The following is a 19,859-nucleotide window of genomic DNA, read 5'->3' as shown; positions in this document are numbered from 1 at the left end:
TACACCACCAGAAACAGTATTTTTGATCATAGAACATGCCAATGAAATACATCTTAGTCATCGTTTCTGAGTATGAATCAATCATATGGCATATAAAGTTTGTTGATACAGTTAAAACAACAAATTCAAGCTGGTTTGAAAATGAAACTCAATTCTGTGGTACCATAATTGTCATGAGTAAGCAAGTTTGCAATTTTCTTCCAACATTGGTAAAACCTGGCCTCTCCTTTCCTAATCTAGAACACTTCACACTTCATCTACATCTACACAGCACATAAAGAAAATAACAAAAAGCTATTGCCTAAAGAAAATACACAAGACCAGTTACTGTGAATTTATATAAAAACTTACAGTATGTGTACATGTCCACATTCTCAAATTTCTTTTAAGTTAGAATCAGTCAATATATTCTACCTCACTTTGCATTAGAACATAACAAAGTTAATCAGTGAAGACATTAAACACAGTACTTTACTGGAGATTGTCAAAACCCATGCTAACACATCCTGAAACTTCTATTTCTATCCCATTCTTCTAGAATCTGAAACAGGCAACTACATTGTTTTACAAGCCATGGTGACCCTAAATGTTCCACAATGTAAAACAAATGTAGATGAGTGTACATCACTGTCTTACTGAAATCTGTCCAGTTCCACTGTTTAAAGTTTAACGCCCGAATACTCCAAATGTGTCAGTGGGAAAGAAAACTAGGTTCGACTCCACAGTACCTAGGTAATGCCAGCAGAAGTCAGCTTCTGAATTCAGGGCAAAAAAACAGCACTCGACAACCAATTGCCTGCACATGACCACTATCTTTGAACATGAAGTTAATAAACTAACCTATGACTCAGTCCTTGAATTAGGAGAGGGTGACTGGGGCAGGGGAAGAATTGGGAAGATGTTTTCATTCTATTCTGACCCTTTCTAACCAACAGCTTTAAAGAGAGCCTAAAAAGAATTAACTTCCATGGTCACCTTGTCCATCTCCAAAAAAGAAAAAGAAAATATAGTATCAAAACACAATCTTAGAACAATTTTGAGAGAGAAACATAGAGGTTTTGAAATTTTTAACATCAATTTCACACTTCTGGGAAATGAGGAGACAGCTATATAATGACATCCATCATATAAATTGACAGGCTCAAATTCCCTTAATAGAAAATGTCTATTTGTGTTTAAGGCAAAAACTGGTAATATATAGCTGTCCAGACACTATAAAAAAACCAATGTTAATATATGTAGATTTAATAGCCAGGCCATTTAATAAATATCACTTATTTATGTTAATTACAGTTGAAGTAAGATAATTTGCCAAGTTTCTTCTGTATTGAATTCACCTATTTCTCAAAATTTTTAAATTCATACTTCAGCCTTTGCACTCAGGAGGGTTTTGCACCAGCATGAGCTCTTGTACTCTACAGATCTAATTTATATAGTGAGTCAAAAAGTAGAATAAATGATCTAACACAGCCTTTCTTTTCCTTTTTCCTCTCCTTTGAAGTGAGTTGAGTTCTCATTTAAGGTTTGTAACATAGCTGTTTCCTAGTTGTAAAGTTATGCCTTCCTAAGTGCCACTGTTGTAAAGTGTTGTGTCCCTAGATCTTCCAAAGATCTCATTTTACCTTTGTTGAAATTGTATAAACAACTGCACCAAAGGAAAAAAAAAAAAAATCAGTTACTAAGTCGTGCTTTCCATTATATGCCTTTTGATAAATGAAGAATACCAGAAGTCATATATGTAATATTTTCATACAGAAATTCATTTTCACTTATAAAAACTACCAGATGGGGGAAAAAAAAAAAAGAAATTCATTTTCAGAGAAGCTAATGTAAAAGAGATATGGAATATTTTAAACCAGTGTATCAGTTCTAATTACATGGATTCAAGTATAAACTATAAATCAAACTATCTTCTGAAATTATGAAAGAGATAACGAGAGGACTATTTAAGACTATTAATTTGAAATATACATTCCCCTCCATCACTGCTTGCCTAGAGAAGAAGCACAATGAACAGAGAACATGTGCCTACATTTGGAACAAAGGTACCTCCAAAAGCAACCAGGACACAAATTCCAACGAGGAGCAACACACACAGGCCCCAAAGCCCTGAAAACTACACGTGTAAGTTTTCTTAATTTAGCTTAATAGTGACATTTCTCGTTTCATTCAATAGCTGTGTTCCTATAAGGCAAAATTGGAAATGAAAAGTTTCTCAGTGATATATAATCATGAATTTTAGAGCTAGAAGGTTTCCAGACAATGTAGTCCGGTCCCCACATTTAAAACAAGGAAATGAGTAGAGGTGCAGGAGGGGGTGGTGGGTAGTGGGGTGGCATTAAAGAGGTCAAGCCATTGGCCATACATAACACGGCTAGTTTTTTTTGTTTTGCTTTTTGTTCTGGTTTTTTGTTTGTTTTTAACATGGCTAGTTAATAGCAAAGCTAACCCAGGTCTCTCAGACTCTTAAAGACTGCCACTGGAAAACTTACTCTATCAAAATGGCATTTTAAAGAATTTCCCTTAAGAAGGGAGTATCTTAAAACTATTATAAAGAGACCCTGGTTTGTTATACTAAAGAATTTTAATTAAAGTTCATTTATATACCAAGTCAATCTACATAATGCAATATACTGTGGGTCTAAAATAAAAATGTTAATGTTATGCCTACAAAACCTATGTAAACAATGTCATTTTTAAATGGTAATAGCGTAACGACAGTAGGTAAATGGTTTGAAATTTTAAGATTTAATTAGGAAAAGTAATTTAGAAACCTTACTAAGATTATATTGTAATAGTACAGTAAGTGACATTTATGCTACAAATTTAAATGATTTAATAAAAGGAAACTATATTTTCACAGAAAATGTTTTACCTACAAATCAATTTTGTTTAGATATATATAGATATGGATGTGTGTATGTGTGACAAAGAGGGAAAACAAGAAAGAAATCAAATGGACAAAATGTAAACAACTGGTAAATTGGAAAGGCATACGAAGAATTTGGGTTCTGTTTTTACAACTTATCCTGTTACAAGTTTGAAAAACTATCAAAACAAGAGGATACAAAAGTACTGCAAATCATCTCCTAACAAAAACTCAATTCTATACTTATATTTGAATACCATAATTGACTATACTGCATAAGAAATACTACATTAAATTCATATTAAATTTCCCATAGCATCAAATTAAGAATTACTCACTTTTCTGCAGCAAATGGTCAAAAAGATGACAAATTAGCTAAAAGTAAAGTATATTCCATTTCCAATGGTCAGTATTAATATAATAAACTAAGAAATCACCTTAAACTAAGAAATTGATCTAATAAATTATCTGAGAAGCAATTTTTGCTTGCATTCTTCATCACCCATCACCTACCTTACCTACAGTGTACTGCTGCCATGGTTCTGATAGCTTATACCCACAGTGTTTCTCAACAGGGACTATTGTATACTGTACCTGGCCCCTGCCCGCTGCCAGTAGGTCTCCCCAGTAATTATGACAACCAAAAAGTCTCCAGAGATTTCCAAAATCTTCCTTCTTCCAATTAAAATTCTGATTATACGGTTGACCCTTGAACAAGGCAGGAGTTAAGGGCACCAGACCCTGACATAGTTGAAAATCTGCCTATCACTTCTGACTCCCTAAAAACTTTACTAATAGTGTACTCTTGAGTAGAAGCCTTGCAGATAAAGAGTTGATTAACATATATCTTGCCATTTGTACTGTATGCTGTATTTCTACAATAAAGATAGATAAATGAAAATGTTACTTTGGAAATCATGAGGAAAATACATTTAGAGTACTACACTGCATTTTTTCTAAGTATATTTGACACACAATATTACATTAAGTTTCAAGTATGCAATAGAGATCAGACAACTCTGTGACTATACAGTATGTTATGCTCACCAGAAGGTACCTACCATCTGTCATCATATAGTACTATATTGTATTTATCAAAAAATTCCATATTATAAGTGGATTCACACTGTCAGAACCCATGTTGTTCAAGGCTCAAGGGTATATTCATTTTAAGAATAGTTAACTATTAAAACTTTATCTTCCAAAATCCGAACTTATCAAACATAAATGAGCCTAAATAAACAAATAGATACTTATACTTTACAAAGGGATTTCTTTCAAGATTCCATTAAATGCATGATTCCTCAGTATTCAAAATACAATTCAATGGAAGTTTTTTCTTTAACCTCTACCCAAATTCTAAGGTACACAGCTATCCCATAAAACAAGATATATATCTACATAATTATCCTAGAAAAAATTTAGCCAAAACTTAGGGAAAGCCTTATATTATTTGTTGCATGATTTTTCTATTTAATAAGACTCAGAAGAATTCTTATGCCACCACTGAGTGGCTTAGTAATCTACTCATTTATAACATTAACTGTTTTAACAGGGGCAACCCCGGTGGCGCAGCAGTTTAGCGCTGCATGCAGCCCAGGGTGCAATCCTGGAGACCCAGGATGGAGTCCCATGTCGGGCTCCCTGCATGGAGCCTGCTCCTCCCTCTGCCTGTCTCTGCCTCCCTCCCTCTCTCTCTCTCTGTGTCTTTCATGAATAAATAAATAAAATCTTAAAAAAAAAAAAAAAAACTTTTACCAAACATTAAATTGTTTTCATATCAGCATGAACTTTTAGTCTACTGCTCCACAGAATGAAGATATTTGCTCCTACTCTATTAGAAAGCCATAAATATACTACATCCCAAAATATTCACTGCCATTACTCTTCCTCAGTTAAATGAGAAATGTTTCATATCCAGAAGTGACCTCAAAAAACTCACTCCTTTATTTAGGACAAAGGGCAGGCAGGATTAAGCATACTAATGCAAGAGATTCACTCCTGGATTGTCAAATCAGAAGAAAATTAACACAGAAATCCTCTCTTAGAAAATATGTCATATAATTAGTTACAGGGCGAAAGTTTCCTGAAGAAAGTGAAATAAAATATAAGATAAAATTTAAAAATAGAGTATATAGCTTTATTTTTTCAAGTTAAAAGATGGGAAAATAAAATTAAGTAGTACCCTAAACAATCATTTTGGGGGTTTGGTCGTTTTTTAGTTTGTTTTCGTTTAACACATTCCCCCCAAAAAAATCATCTAGAAATTGTTTAGCAATGCTTTTTACAAGAACTACGCCTGTTGTGACAATCTCCATTAAAGATCTAAAAGAACCATTTCAAATTATAGCCAAAGTTTAAACATAACAACTTTCATACATGTATTTCATCTTTGGCACCATTTGATAAAACAAAATTCTGAAAAAAAAATCTTGGTAAATGTTTATCATATGCAAAAACAAAACCATTTAAGTGCTGAAAATCAAAAGGCTTTTTGTGGATTGTAATAACGTCAACAATCCACAATGAAACACACAACTCATAGCAGCATCATATAATACATTTTCCACAAGATAAATATCTAGCCTCAAAATTGAACAGAATAAAGATCTAGAATAAAAACTAAAAATTATCCTAAAACATTTTACCAATTCTCTAAGTTTTATGGCTGGGGTACCCCAATCGGTGTGCCAGAACATGCAAAGAAACAGAGCCCCCTCCACTTTCAGGACAGTTGGGAGCAAGTAGCAGCCTGGTCTAAGGTGTCAGAGCCAGTTGCCTCCAAGCCCCAAACAGCTCCTCAGTTTACCCCAAATGCTGTATAACTTCCACCACATCCTACGTGGCTCATGACATGGGAACGGTTAAGAAATGCTTCAGAGATAAACACATCCAGACATAACAAGTATCAACCTTTCTTTTAATTTTCTAAAGAAATCCTGGAAAAAAAAAAAAAAAAAACTTTAGTTACCCATCATTCTCACCCAATCTAGGTTTGGAAATTCTATCTAGACTTTAATGACATATCTTCCCTTTTTTTTTTTTTTTCTTAAAGATTTTATTTATTCATGAGAGACACAGAGAAAGAGACAGAAACACAGGCAGAGGGAGAAGCAGGCTCCCTGCAGAGAGCCCGATGTGGGGCTCAATCCCCAGACCCATGATCCAGGATCATGCCCTGAGCTAACGGCAGATGCTCAGCCATTGAGCCACCCAGGTGCCCCTCTTCCAATTTTTTAACCTGTACCATGATTCTTCACTATTTTTTTCAAAAACAGAAACTCTGGTATACTCAGTTCCTATCTTTTTGAAAACTTACAACCCCCTAGAAACTGGATCATAACACAGACACTGTAACACTTCCCTAACCTATGGTTGCAGTGATCTACTCAAAAATGACCTCTACCGATAGAGAAAAGCCATCAAGTTGGCAAGAATAAGAAACATAACCCAGTCTATTTCAAAGGAAGCCTAAAATGGGCTGAAAACCAAGAAAAAAGCTAGAAGGCGGCAAATACTGCCTATAACCTGTCTTTTTCACTTATATTTAACAAAAATGCCTATATGTCAGAGTACTTTTTCATTAATGAAATCTTCAGTTGGTCCCCTAACGGAAATCCTTTTCTTTTAAAGTTTTTTTTTTTTTTTTTTTTTTTTATTCATGAGAGACACAGAGAGAGGCAGAGACATAGGCAGGGGGAGAAGAAGAATCCCCACAGGGAGCCCAATGTGGACAGATCCCAGTACCCCAGGATCACAATCATCTGAGCCAAAGGCAGAAGCTCAACCACTGAGCCACCCATGTGCCCCAGCAAAGAGAAATCCTTTAACAGCTCCTTAAGCCCTATGGGATGACCTGCAAACCTCCTGGGCCATCACACCCTAGAACCTAACAGCACCTCCATGGCTTCGTCTTGCCCCATCTCTATGTTCCCAAATGCTCAAATACATGTGCCTTAGTGCCCTTCTCACACTGCTCCACTTCCTCAGAACACTCTTATGCCACACTACACACACACCCACCCCTCTTAATCTCCTTTCACATAGGATCAGCTTAATTTCACCTCAAAATAATAATCTGTGGAATAGCCACCACATTCTAAAGGATGTTAATTAGGAACACCCAAATCCGTGCATTATTTATTGAGCACCTATTAAGAGCTCAGGAAAAGTGTTTAGCACAAGTAATAAAAATCTTTGCCCTCTAAGATCTTAAAGATTTCCTGAAGGAAAGAATGAAGAGCCATGTGATTTTAATGTGAGGCAAGCAGAGTGCTACAGGGAAGAAGCCAACAGAGCTCACCCAGCAAGGAAAGTGGTACAAGGATGACAAAGAGGATCACTAGGAGCTAGGGAACTAAGCAGAAACTGTCAGAGTTTTTTTTTTTTTTTTTTTAATCTTCACTGTGAAATAAGTAGTTTGGCCTTTATGGTAATAAACCTCCAAAGAAGGCATGTTCATTCTTTGTGGCTCCCTTGTCTTCATAACAAACACAAAGAAATAACAGATAAAATATAAAAACAAATTACTAAAATGACCTATCTACATCCCCAAACATGTTAAATACCACTTAATCAGAAATCTCACAGGAACACCAAGTGTGAGCCAACCTAAAGCCACCAGGTCTGGGGGCTGTGGGCCCCAAAGTGGGAAAAGGCAGCAGGAAGTAAATCCCACAGGGTAACTGCACACCAAAGAGTTCTGTGTGACGCAGGGTCGTTAGCCAGGCTCCTTGCTTAGAACCGGGGGGCAGGGGTGGCACTGGTCCTGGATTAGGAAACTAGACTGAAAAAGGCTTTTGCTAACCATGCTGGAGCTACCACTGAGGAGGCTGTTGACCTAAGGCCAGCTGACTGTGACAGAATCTGTGATATCACCAACATCACCGTGGGGCTGGTGCTCCGATCCACTAGCACAAGACCTGATTCTGATCTGGGAACTCCAAAGGCAGGCAGAGACAACGGCACATCTACCATACCAGGAGGGAAAATCACAAAGACACAGACGTAAGAGAAAGAGAAAGAGTTTTCGTCAGAATGAGCCTGCAAAACTGCAGAACACGGCGTAAACACCAACAATATCAACTACCACAATATAAATTCACTAAGACAAAATTAAAATGCTAATCAAGTGACCTGAAAAAGACTTCAAAATAAGCACATAAAAGATCCACAAAGAGATAAAAGAATAATTTTTAAAAATGTTTAAAAACAAGCAGAAACAAGAAAAAAACTAGTGGATATAAAAAAAAAAAAACAACTAAAAATCTTACAAGTGCGATACAGCCATTATAATTCACAAATCACAAGCTGTATGTGGTTCAGGTGATTTATTATTAGTCACCTAACAAGCTATCCCACGCCTCTGCCTTTGACCACACAGGGCTCTAGAATTTTCGGGGCAGCAGTACACAGGACACTGTTACACACTAAGATTCAAAACTGAAAGACACAGGGTACCTGTCCTTAAAGAACTCTGTAACCGTTTTGCTAAGAGAACACTAAGATTACAAAGTAAAACAAAATGTAAATTTTCCAAAATGTAATAAGCGTTTTTAAGTTAAAATGCCTGGCATTTCTTAGTTTTCATAAACTCCTATTACCATCTTTACTAGAGCCGGCACTTTTAGACAAACATTCGCACAAAATTTCATAAGAATGAATCTGAAATACCAAAAGCCGCTTCTTCTTTAATCAGTATTTGAACTCGGCTAGCAACTATCCTGGTTTATTCAAAATACACCACTGGAAAAGTAGCCCACTGAGAAGTCTTGAAAATCAAAGCACGCTTCTTACAATATCACCCTTAGTGAAAAGCACTCAAAGACTTCACATCAACAACAGCTTTGTTTTCATTTATCAACTGCCTTATTATTTCAGTCGATGAGAAGAATAACTACTCTACCCATATTAAGATAATCATTATGAATTACATGTGAAAAATTTTAAACTCTCTAACATTATATTTCAGTAGGAAACGCTCACTCTATTCCAAAGTTCCCCTAATCAAAAACTCTGTACTTTTTAAAAAGTACATCAAAACTGTCATATGATCACAGGTTAAAAATCTTAATTCTTTCCTCACTCTCTAAAAGTGAACAGTTAGTACAAAATAGTAAAATCTAGCTATCCTATTCACAGGAAGAAGTGGATTGGAATGGCAGAAAATATTACATATAGTAATAATTCATATACACAATCACACAATCCCCTTACAACTGAGATGATGCCATGTCAAATTTGTAAGTCTTACAAGATAGACTTGGTTCTCATTCCACCAAAGACATTAACAAAGAGACTTTTTTTTTTTTTTTTTTGCTTAAATGTAATATTAACCTATGTTATCTAATGATTGAACTTCACAAAATTAAACCCCTACTAATTATGGTCAATTTAAATTTTCCCTCTTCATATTTCTTTTTTTTTTAAGATTTTATTCATTTATTCATGAGACACACACACAGAGAGAGAGAGAGAGAGAGGCAGAGACACAAGCAGAGGGAGAAGCAGGCTCCATGCAGGGAGCCCGACGCAGGACTCGATCCCAGTTCTCCAGGATCAGGCCCTGGGCCGAAGGCAGCGCTAAACCGCTGAGCCACCAGGGCTGCCCCCTTTTCATAATTCTTTTTTCTCCCACTCACCCCCCTCTGGCAACCACTAGTTTATCCTCTATATTTATGAGTCTATTTCCCTCTTCATATTTCTAACAAGTCACCTTCCAATGACTAGTCAACAGAATATTCTGGGTAACAAAAGAACATAACTAAATCAGCCAAGAAACTAATGACACAAATTTTTTCTCAGCACATCTAACTTCTCAGAATAAATCAAACATCAGAAAGTATCTATATCTCCTTGTTTCAGTAGAGACAGGTGTACAATTGGGCTGAAGCAGATTATCCAATCTCTGATGAAGTGACATAATTCCAGTTTGTCAATAACAAATTCTAAGTACTCTGCAAATGCTCCTGAGGCCCCTGAAACAAAACAAAGACGGAGACACTTACTCATGACTGGAAATGTCTCTGTAGGCTGTCCCAATCAGAGAGTAAACCAAAATCTGCTTCCCAAGGCTTCTCAGAAGAATACATGTCCTGGTCAGAAAACAAAGAGAAAAAAAAATCATCTTTTCTAAAGGTCAGCATTTTAAATATAATTTTCTAAAAGGAAATGAAAATAATTTGGTTTCCACAATTTCCTATTTGCAGAAGAACGCTCTAGTGTAATCTAAATATAAAAAATTACCAATCAATCTTTAAAACATTCTTATCTTCCCTTGTCTGTAAGAAGTCATCTCAAAAGCAAATAATATGTATGAAGTAATTATCACACAGAAACTTATTAACAGGTGACCTCGGTCTTCACTTACTAAAATCTTATTCCCTCTCTCTATCCCAAATAAGTACTAGAAAGGAAACACTCCATCTAAGGTAGATATAACACATCACATGCTAAATTTATTTTGATTACATATAAATAATTCATATACACTATCAAAGATCACCACTGTTATTGCTATAAACTTCCTCTAATAATGGACATTTTCCTCATTATAAAATACAGTTTCATTGTTCTAAAAAATTGGAGGGATGCCTGGGTGGCTCAGTGGTTAAGAGTCTGCCTTCAGCTCAGGACGTGATCCTGGAGACCAGGGATCGAGTCCCACATCAGGCTACCTGCATGGAGCCTGCTTCTCCCTCTGCCTGTGTCTCTGCCTCTCTCTCTCTCTCTCTCTCTCTCTCTCTGTCTCTCATGAATGAATAAATGAATGAATGAATGAATAAATAAATAAATAAATAAATAATCTTTTAAAAAAATTGGAAACAGTGACAAGATAGAAAAAAAAATTCTCTCTCCACACAGAGCCACTACATCTACCCAATTATGTGGGGCACGTTTCCTTTCCGGGAATTTTTTGTAAGCATTTTTAAAATACACTTTATAAGTACTACAAAAAAATGTTTTATTGGGTCCTTTTCACTTGAGTATAACACAAAGCATCACCATGTATTAGTATAAATATGAACTAAATCTTCCTTACTTAATATATTCAAGAAAATAAGGATAAGATAATACTAATGTTATATTTAAACATATGCATGAATCCACAGTGCTTCCCCAAATCTAATACATAAAATTCCACAGGTAACTTAAGATTTGATACAAAATTTACACTGTGCTTCCTCACATACAGCTTTCTTCACTAACTGGAGAACTACTTTTTGCAATTATAAGAACTGACAATTACTTTATTTTTTATATCAATTAAGAAAACAGCATAATACTAAGGAATTCTGATTCTGAAATAGATTAAAATTAGGGTAACATTTTTTGAAGAAATAATGCTTGTCCCATCTATATACGTTACTCATGTCATGTAATATACATGAAAATACAAATTTACAAAATGAAAATCTGTATGCACAGCATGATTCATAGACTGTAATTACCAATGGCATATAATCACAGTGCTGCCACGTAATCACCTGACCCACATCCCACACGCTTTCTTCTTTATCTATGCAGTAAATACTATGATTTTCATTTCTCGATAACCCAATTATCCCAAAGGAAATGAGAAGTTGTATGGAAATCTAAAACAACCTATAATCTACGTGTTAGTTTTAGAATACACGATGAAAATTTCTCCCTATAAATACACTTTCTTGATGGTGCTTCACTGAGTCTATTAGACCTGTCTTCCCTGCCAGGGAACTATGAGGTCAAGATGCTGACCCCTGGAGCATGCTGAATGATAAGGACATGGGAAGGCAAACCCACATCACAGATACACAAAGTAGTTCACAGATGATCCAGGAGTTTACTTACTCTTGTAGAGTCCAGTCTCTTTGGCCTACAGACTTTTTGTTCCTGTTTATATCTAAGATTTTTATCTTAAATTTAAAATTCCTAAATGGCAACATCAAAGCACTCTGTACTAAGTAGTACGCCCCTCCTACCCATAGTCATAAAATACTGAAGAAATATGTATCCAATGACTGAAGTTCCTAAGATATCAAGAATTTTCTTAGCACTATAAATAGTAACCTCAAAAATGCCAGGATAATAAAACCTATAAATAGTGGAGTTCTAACCTTATCATCTAAAGTGATAAAAAATACTTCAGAAATATGCAACAATGCACGTATTGGAATTACTGTAAAATGTCATGAAGTAACTCTCAGAAACATACTTTGAAATTACTTATAACTGAAGTCGCTGGTTCAAGATTCCTTACCCTAACCACAGCTCTAAAATGTGTATCTTCCTATCTACTCTCAAAGTATGAACTCTTTAAGCAACAAGGTGGTTCAGAAGCACCTAAGGTAAAATTTGCACATTCTCTCTCTCCTTCTCTAAGTGATCTCTCCTCCCACTGGACATACAAAAAAGAGGAAATAAATTATCTAACTTTGTTTTTCACACTATCCAAGAGGGAAAAAAGTAATTTGTCTTAATTCCCAGTTTCTCATAAAAAGTATACTGGAGTATTTCCATAAAATCTGGGCTTTGTACATTACCCTCAGCATGAGAATTTATACTCGTGCTAACCTAATACAGGTTCTTTCAAGTGACTCCTCTAACTTTTGATATACTTGAATAGTGAGCCAGCCTAAGGATAATCCATCCTGACAGGGAATTCAGGGTCTACTTGAAAGTCAAGCAAACTCCCCCAAGTCCTTTTCTTTATTGCAGGCACTACACGGCCTAAAAATAATTTCTGACACTTTTAGAGAATTAAAACCTCTCAAAGGATCTGAAAGGATTTCTGGTTTTTATAACACCAGATAATCTATTCTAGAACTAGCTCAGCAGTCCCAATTTTGATTATTTTAAAGCTCAAATTTAACAGAATTAGAAACCGCAACACACAGTATCACATTCTATTGTTTCTAATAACATTCTTTCAGGAGACTAAATTAACAGTAACTTATTTTATTGTTTACTAACTTCTCCTACTGAAAGAATTACACAAGAATGCCAATCCCCACTACAAGCCTATGGGATCTCCGTCCTTTTACTTTCATCACAAATCATAATTTAAGAAAATCAAATTTAATCTTGAGAACAATTATGCTAGGTGAAATAAGCCAGTCATATATAAGACAAACATCCTATGATTCCACTTATATGACGTACCTAAAAAAGTCAAATTCAGGAACAGAAAGTAGAATGGTGAGCGCCAGAAGCTGAGGGTGGAGTAATGGAGAGTCAGTGTTTAATGGTGACAGTGTCAGTTTGGGAAGATGAGAAAAGTTCTAGAGACAGATAGATGATAACGGTTGTACATCAAAGTAAATGTACTTACTCCTACTGAACTGGATACTTTAAAAAGGTCAAAATGTTAAATCTTATGTATATTTTACCACAATATAAAAATATAAATAAAAAAAGAACCAAATGTACCTATAGCTCCAAAAGAGCAAGCAAATCCTAAAGTAACAAATTCATTACAAAGAATCTAGGTGTTTGTTATTAATAAACACCAAAACCAACCACATAGTTTTAAAATATTTGGCTATATAGGAAAAAGAAGTGGCTACCTGAGAAATAGCTAGGGCTCACTATTCAGGTTTTTTAAATCCCCTCAATTAAACAACTAACACAGGCCTTATTAAAACCAGAAGTGGGGATCCCTGGGTGGCACAGCGCTTTGGCGCCTGCCTTTGGCCCAGGTCGCGATCCTGGAGACCAGGGATCGAATCCCACGTCAGGCTCCCGGTGCATGGAGCCTGCTTCTCCCTCTGCCTATGTCTCTGCCTCTCTCTCTCTTTGTGTGTGACTATCGTAGATTTAAATAAATAAATAAATAAATAAATAAAGATTTAAAAATAAAATAAAAATAAAAATAAAACCAGAAGTGAAACAAACACTTTCAGCATTGAATGAACATCAAAGTCCCTTCCTACCCCTTCACCACCACCATTCCCTATGATCTCTCACATTCATTTGGCTTTTTCTGTCCATCTGTAAAATAATTCTCTCTAAATATACACACCTTTTCATTCAAGTGTTCTTGTGTAGGTAAAATACTTACACCAAGAAGGTGAAGATGATGTGTAAGACTTTAAAAATTTTAGCCACGGCTCCATTTTTATCTTTCAGCATCCTTAAATTTTTTGTAGAAAAAGGAGGATGGCAAAGAAAGTACTTAAGTTATTTTTCCTCATAATTTTTAGCTTCATGGTCAGTTTCCATTTAAAGAATTTCCACGGTTCTGCTGTGAACTTTCTAATTTTTATCATTCAAGATAAGTACTTCCCCAACTAAAAGTACAGCTGTCAGGTATCTGTTTCTGAGATTCTCGTGTCCAAATGGATTGTGAACCCTCTTGCTACATGACATCAAACATATTTGATAAAGGACAAGAATTATCCTTTCAGATGCATGGCAAAGCTCAAAAGCAATAAAGAGAAATCCTTAGAAACCATAAAAAATGAACAAAAGCTCAGAGAGAGAGAGTGATCAGTGGGCAAAGAATCCAGCAATGGGCTAAAAGGCATCTCACAATCTCCCATGACCAAGCTGCACTGTCCAATACTGTGGCCACTAGCCAGCCATATGTAGCTTTTTAATTTAAATTAAATAAGACCACGTACAATTTAAAATTCCATTCCTCTGTCATACTACAGACACTTCTAAAGTGGCTATTGGTTACTGTGTTAGCAGAGATGTGCAACATCTCCATTATCATAGAAAATTCTATGAGACAAAGCTGAAGGTCTTTCAGTGTTATGAGTTATACATGGGACAAAGTCAAAGCTTCACACTATACAACAAGAGAAGTCAGACTACAGTTAAGCACATAGAGCCTGGCCCCTGAAGCACTACACCTTCAATAAAAAGATAAGCTATGGAAAAAAAAAAAAAAAATCTGCCCCAAAGAAGAATGAAGGAAAATTCTCTCCAGAGTCTAGGTTTATCAGTGTTGGGGGAAGGAGAAGGGAGTTTTCACTAGAAATCATCCTGAACCAAAATCAACCTTCACACAGGTTTCAAGTTCAAATCCATACATTTGTATGTTATAAAACTCTCAAGCCTAGAAATCAAGTCACCCTAGTGTGACAGTGTCCTCAACTGCGAATTCCCTCCAGGAGAAAGTACTCTTAAGCCAGGTCTCACATCCATTTCCACAGACACAGTTACAATAAAAATTAGCTCAAACTTCAAAAACTATGCATAAGCAAGATTCAACAGAAGTAAATTAATCACAAAGATGTTACAAAGAACAGTAATGTTTCAAAATACAATAGGAAATGGAAAATATGAGCAAAACAGAAGGCAACAGATTTGGAAAAGAATCAGGTGAAAAATAGGATAACTAAAACTAAACCTCAATAGACAAGTTCAGCAAAGCAGCAAATTCTAAAGAAAGAATTAATGAGCCAGATGATAGATCTGATAACTTTTTTTTAAGTTTTTTTTTTTAGTAATCTCTACATCTAATGTGGGGCTCGAACCCACAACATGGAGACCAAGAGTCACATGCCCTCCCAACTGAGCCAGCCAGGTGTCCCTGGAACCATATGATAGGATCTGAAGTTTTCCAGAATGCACAAAGAAAGATAAAAACTATATAAAAGACGATTAAGAGACACAAAAACTATATTAAAACATCTAATATGTTTATCTCATTGGCGTTTTAAAAAGAGAAAATTAAGAATGAGGGAGAGACAATCTGCGGAGAAAAGAACTAAGAATTTTCCTGATTTGATGAAAGATACTAATGTACAGACTCATGTTCAGCAAATTCCAAAAAGTATAAATAAAATGGAAACTGACACCTAGAGATACCATAGTGAAACTGTGAAACATCAAAGACAAAGAGTTCTTAAAAGCAACTAAAAATAAAAATAAAAGCAGGTCACTTACAAAGCAACAATTAGACTTCACACTTGATTTATCAACTGCAACAACAGAGGTCAGAAAACACTAGAATAATACCTTCCAAGTTCTAAGAGGGAGAAACTGGTAACTATATAACTATATGCTCAACTCAGCTAAACTATCTTTTCAAGAAAAATGACAAAATAATGAAAATTACAGACAAACTGAGGGAATATACAGTTAACAGATCCTCACTCAGGAAGCTTCCATGGGCAGGCCCGGGTGGCTCAGCGGTTTAGCGCTGCCTTCAGCCCAGGGTGTGATCCTGGGGACCCGGGATGGAGTCCCACATCAGGCTCCCTACATGGCGCCTGCTTCTCCCTCTGCCTGTGTCTCTGCCTTTCTCTGTGTCTCTTATGAATAAATAAATAAAGACTTTAAAAAAAAAAATAAAAGGAAGCTTCCAAAACTGTAGTCACAAAGTAGGAAAATGATGCCAAAGAGAAGGTCTGAAATACAGGAAAGAATGGTGAGGGGAAAAAAAAAAAAAACTGAGTAAATGCAAACAAATATTAGAGTATGATTTCTAAATCAGGAAACGGGGGGGGGAGGGCGAAGGAGAGCTAAAGTACTGGCACCTAGCACATAACTGAGCCCAACCCACAGCTTATGGACAAACCCACCCAAACCCATCAGAGACTGCCAAACTCATGAGCTAGAAATAAATAGATGTCTATTTTACACCACTAAAATTTTGCAGTGGTTTGTTACATGGCATTATTACTGCAAGAGATGGCTGATACAGAGAATAAGAACATTAACTTTATTTTTTTTAATATTTTATTTATTTATTCCTGAGAGAAGGAGAGAGAGAGAGAGGCAGAGACACAGGCAGAGGGAGTAGCAGGCTCCACGGAGTGAGCCCAACGTGGGACTCGATCCTGGGTCTCCAGGATCAGGCCCTGGGCTGAAGGCAGCGCTAAACCACTGAGCCACCAGGGCTGCCCAGAACATTAACTTTTAATGGGAATTAAGTTTGTGAGTTTCAGTTTTACTAAAAAACTTCACTCACTAAATCTGTGAACATACACACATACTGATATCATTTACAGAAATTTCCAAAATAAATAAAATTAATAATAGGTTTTTTAGGGACATACACACATATAATGTAACTATACAGAAAAGTAAAAGAATGGTAGACCTTAAAGTTGAGGCTGCTGGATACCTAGGGACAAGCAGTGGAATAGAGGAGAAGCAGGAAGATGTGATCCAAGGGAGTACTGATAATGTTCTATTGCTTAAATTGAAGGAGGCAATAGGATGGACACTATTACATTAGACCTTAGGCAACACACATCACACATAGCTTTTGGTATTAATGTAATATTTTATGATATTTTAATATGAAAAAGCAAAAATGTTCCAATAAAATCAGAAGTATAATAATTATAAATAAAAGTAACATGTGTACCCACCTATATAAAGGAGTTAAATGCACTTATAATCTTTAAACTATAATTAAGAGGCAGAAAGAGTTGTAGTGACTCATTCATTCTTTAAAAGTAAAAGACAATACCAAGTGACAGGCAGCTCCACTACAAATTACAAGAGAGCTTTCCATGTGCAAAGACTGATGATTATACATTACCCACACTAAAAGCAGCAAAGAGTTGTTACTTGTTACTGTCTGAACTCAGCCTTCTGATCACTAAAGCTTCTCATCTCACTCTCCAAGTTGTACAATCCAAGTTCATTTTCTAGTAGAAATTCCTAGATCTTGTTCTGCAACACTGCTATGTGTTGAACTGCCATCCCAAGAAAGAGCTTAAGAAAATTTCCTTCAGTGAAGCATTATTTGTAACAGAAAAAAATATATAAACAACTTAAATGTCCAATAATAAGGGATGGACTGAGGCACCTGGGTGGCTCAGTCGATTGTCTGCCTTCTACTCTGGTCATCATCCCAGGTGGAATTGAGCCCTGCATAGGTTCAGAAGGGAGTCAGTCGGCTTTTCCCTCTCCCTCTGCTGCTCCCCCTGCTTGTGCTTTCTCATAGTGTCTTTAAAAAAAAATAATAATAATAATAATGATGATGATGATGGATGGACTAAATGAACTGTTATTAACATACATGTAATGGACTCTCATATATCCATTTTTAAATGTCTCAAGAAAATTTAATGACAGGGAATGAATGAGTGTTCCACAATGTACTTTATGCAACTGTCCCACAGTCAGCAAGAATTGTCAGAAAAGATACCTCAATCAATTTAAATTTATTTCCCAAAGGGTTATAAACCAAACTTTAAATGACTAATGTTAGGTTTTTAAGTTTAAAACAGATAAACAATACACAAATTTACTTTGCATTCAATAAATATTTACTGAGCAGCTCTTATGAGCCAGGCAGTGTTTTAGGCTCTTGGAGACACAGCCAAGAACAAAGCAAAGATCCTCTCCCTGTGGAACTTATATCACAGTAATTCTCGTATCTTTTTTTTTTTTTTTTAATTCAGACTCATAATTCATTAGCTCAAATATATACATATGTCGAGGCACATTCCTAGGTAATATCTTCTCATTCAGATAAATAACTTCAAGTTAATATTAAAGTCATTATTCATTGATGCAGAAAAGTCTCTCCACTGTACTTTCCCAATTCTTGGGCATTCTACAAAAAATGCTCTTTCTGCAATGTATATCCCCTGAAACACAATGTTAAATTTGAAAAGGTTTAAATATTTTCCCAGCTCAAGAGAAATAAGGCAGATTTTCTATCATTGCTAGAATGAAAGGAGGTTTGTTTATCCTGTTCACTAAATCAACAACATACTTCCTGCTAATAGGATCAGAGAATGAGATGGGTAAAATGTGAAATCATTTGATTTCTTTGTTTTGTTTACACGTGTATGTTAACGAAGCATCAGATAAGAATGAGGTCTAATTTCCTCTTCTGCAGGTAGAATTTGAGTTAGGTTTCCAGAAGGACTTACCAAATTCTAGTAGCCATACACCGGTAAACAGGTCAACCTCTAGGTATTTAGAAAAACAAATGTCCTTTCCCAAACTTCTTAGTTACAGAGCCTTTCAAAGGCAGCTCATAATTTGTTCACATGTTGTTATTTGCCTAATGCACTTGATACATACTATCAGAACTGCACATAATGCCTGAGCTCTACAGATAAAAGCTAAAATGAAGGATACAATATATCTGATTTTCAGAGGCCTAGTATCATTTAAAAAGTCAGCTAACAATTCCAGACTATCTCTAGTTAGATTCTAAACACAAGAATCCATCCATCCATTCAATAAATACTTATTCAGCTAGACAATATGCAAAACCATCCCAAGGGGGTTGAGATTAAAAAAAAAAAAAAAAATCAAGATAAATCTGCCATCTTGCCACTAACAAAACATATCCAGGACAAAAAGTACTATAAGGGAAATGAGAGTGAAGAGCTTCAGCTTATGCAAAGACCCTGTACTGAATGAAAATGAGTAAATTTATGGGCCATAAAATGTAAATACATAGCATTGAAGAGAGGAAAATTCATGTAGTCCATAAAATTGGAATTCAGTAGATTGTGAGCCTTGCAAGAAAATCACTCACCATACAAGTCCTAGAAGCAAGAGGTACAGCTCTCCCATTAACCAGCTCTAGGACTTTAGATCAAGTCATTTCATTGCTCTGAGATTCTGTTTCTTCATCTGTAAAATGAGAGTTAAAATTTCTAAGCTACCTACCACTCATGATTGTCAAGGGATTATGCATGAAAAAATGCTTTACTAAACTAAATATCTCATATATACTAGTACTGGTTCAGCTTTTTTGGGGTCTTATTTTTAAATAAATAAGTTGAAATGATATTTTTTAAGATTGCATTTATTTGGGAGATTGTGCACAGACTAGCAAACTGGGTGGTGGGGGAGGAATAGAGGGAAGAGAGAGACTCGAGCAGATTCCACGCTAAGCATGCAGCTTGACACAGGGCTTGATCTCACAACCCTGAGAGTACAACCCCAGCCAAAATTAAGAGTCGGACGCTTAACCACCTAAGCCACTCAGGCACCCCAAGTTGAAAAGACTTTTAAGTTCTCTTTTTAGCACTGTAAGATTTTACGACCTAAAAACTAATCTTAACTCAATGAGTAACTAAGA

At 35.8% G+C, this 19,859-nt stretch overlaps 1 protein-coding gene and 1 long non-coding RNA gene across 7 annotated transcripts in view; one reads left to right on the top strand and one right to left on the bottom strand.

The window, feature by feature from the left end:
* LOC144313854 (uncharacterized) overlaps nucleotides 1-19,859 on the top strand; it is a 103,951-nt gene that overhangs the window by 57,311 nt on the left and 26,781 nt on the right. For 5 of the 6 annotated variants that reach the window (XR_013379456.1, XR_013379460.1, XR_013379462.1 and 2 more), the window contains exon 4: nucleotides 1,998-2,124. This is a non-coding gene — a long non-coding RNA (uncharacterized LOC144313854). The remainder of the gene's footprint in view (nucleotides 1-1,997; nucleotides 2,125-19,859) is intronic. The other variant, XR_013379458.1, reaches the window with a different exon arrangement.
* The window catches only part of USP6NL (USP6 N-terminal like), a 169,244-nt gene that overhangs the window by 140,473 nt on the left and 8,912 nt on the right, over nucleotides 1-19,859 (bottom strand). Inside the window, exon 2 of the mRNA XM_077897243.1 lies at nucleotides 9,877-9,963. Coding sequence (XP_077753369.1) covers nucleotides 9,877-9,880 — 4 coding nt within the window. The 5' untranslated portion in view covers nucleotides 9,881-9,963. The remainder of the gene's footprint in view (nucleotides 1-9,876; nucleotides 9,964-19,859) is intronic.

The sequence above is a fragment of the Canis aureus genome, chromosome 5 (genome assembly GCF_053574225.1).
Source record: "Canis aureus isolate CA01 chromosome 5, VMU_Caureus_v.1.0, whole genome shotgun sequence".
Lineage (NCBI taxonomy): Eukaryota > Metazoa > Chordata > Mammalia > Carnivora > Canidae > Canis > Canis aureus.
The sequence above is the reverse complement of the archived record's forward strand: the minus strand, read 5'-3'. Positions and strand labels throughout refer to the sequence as shown.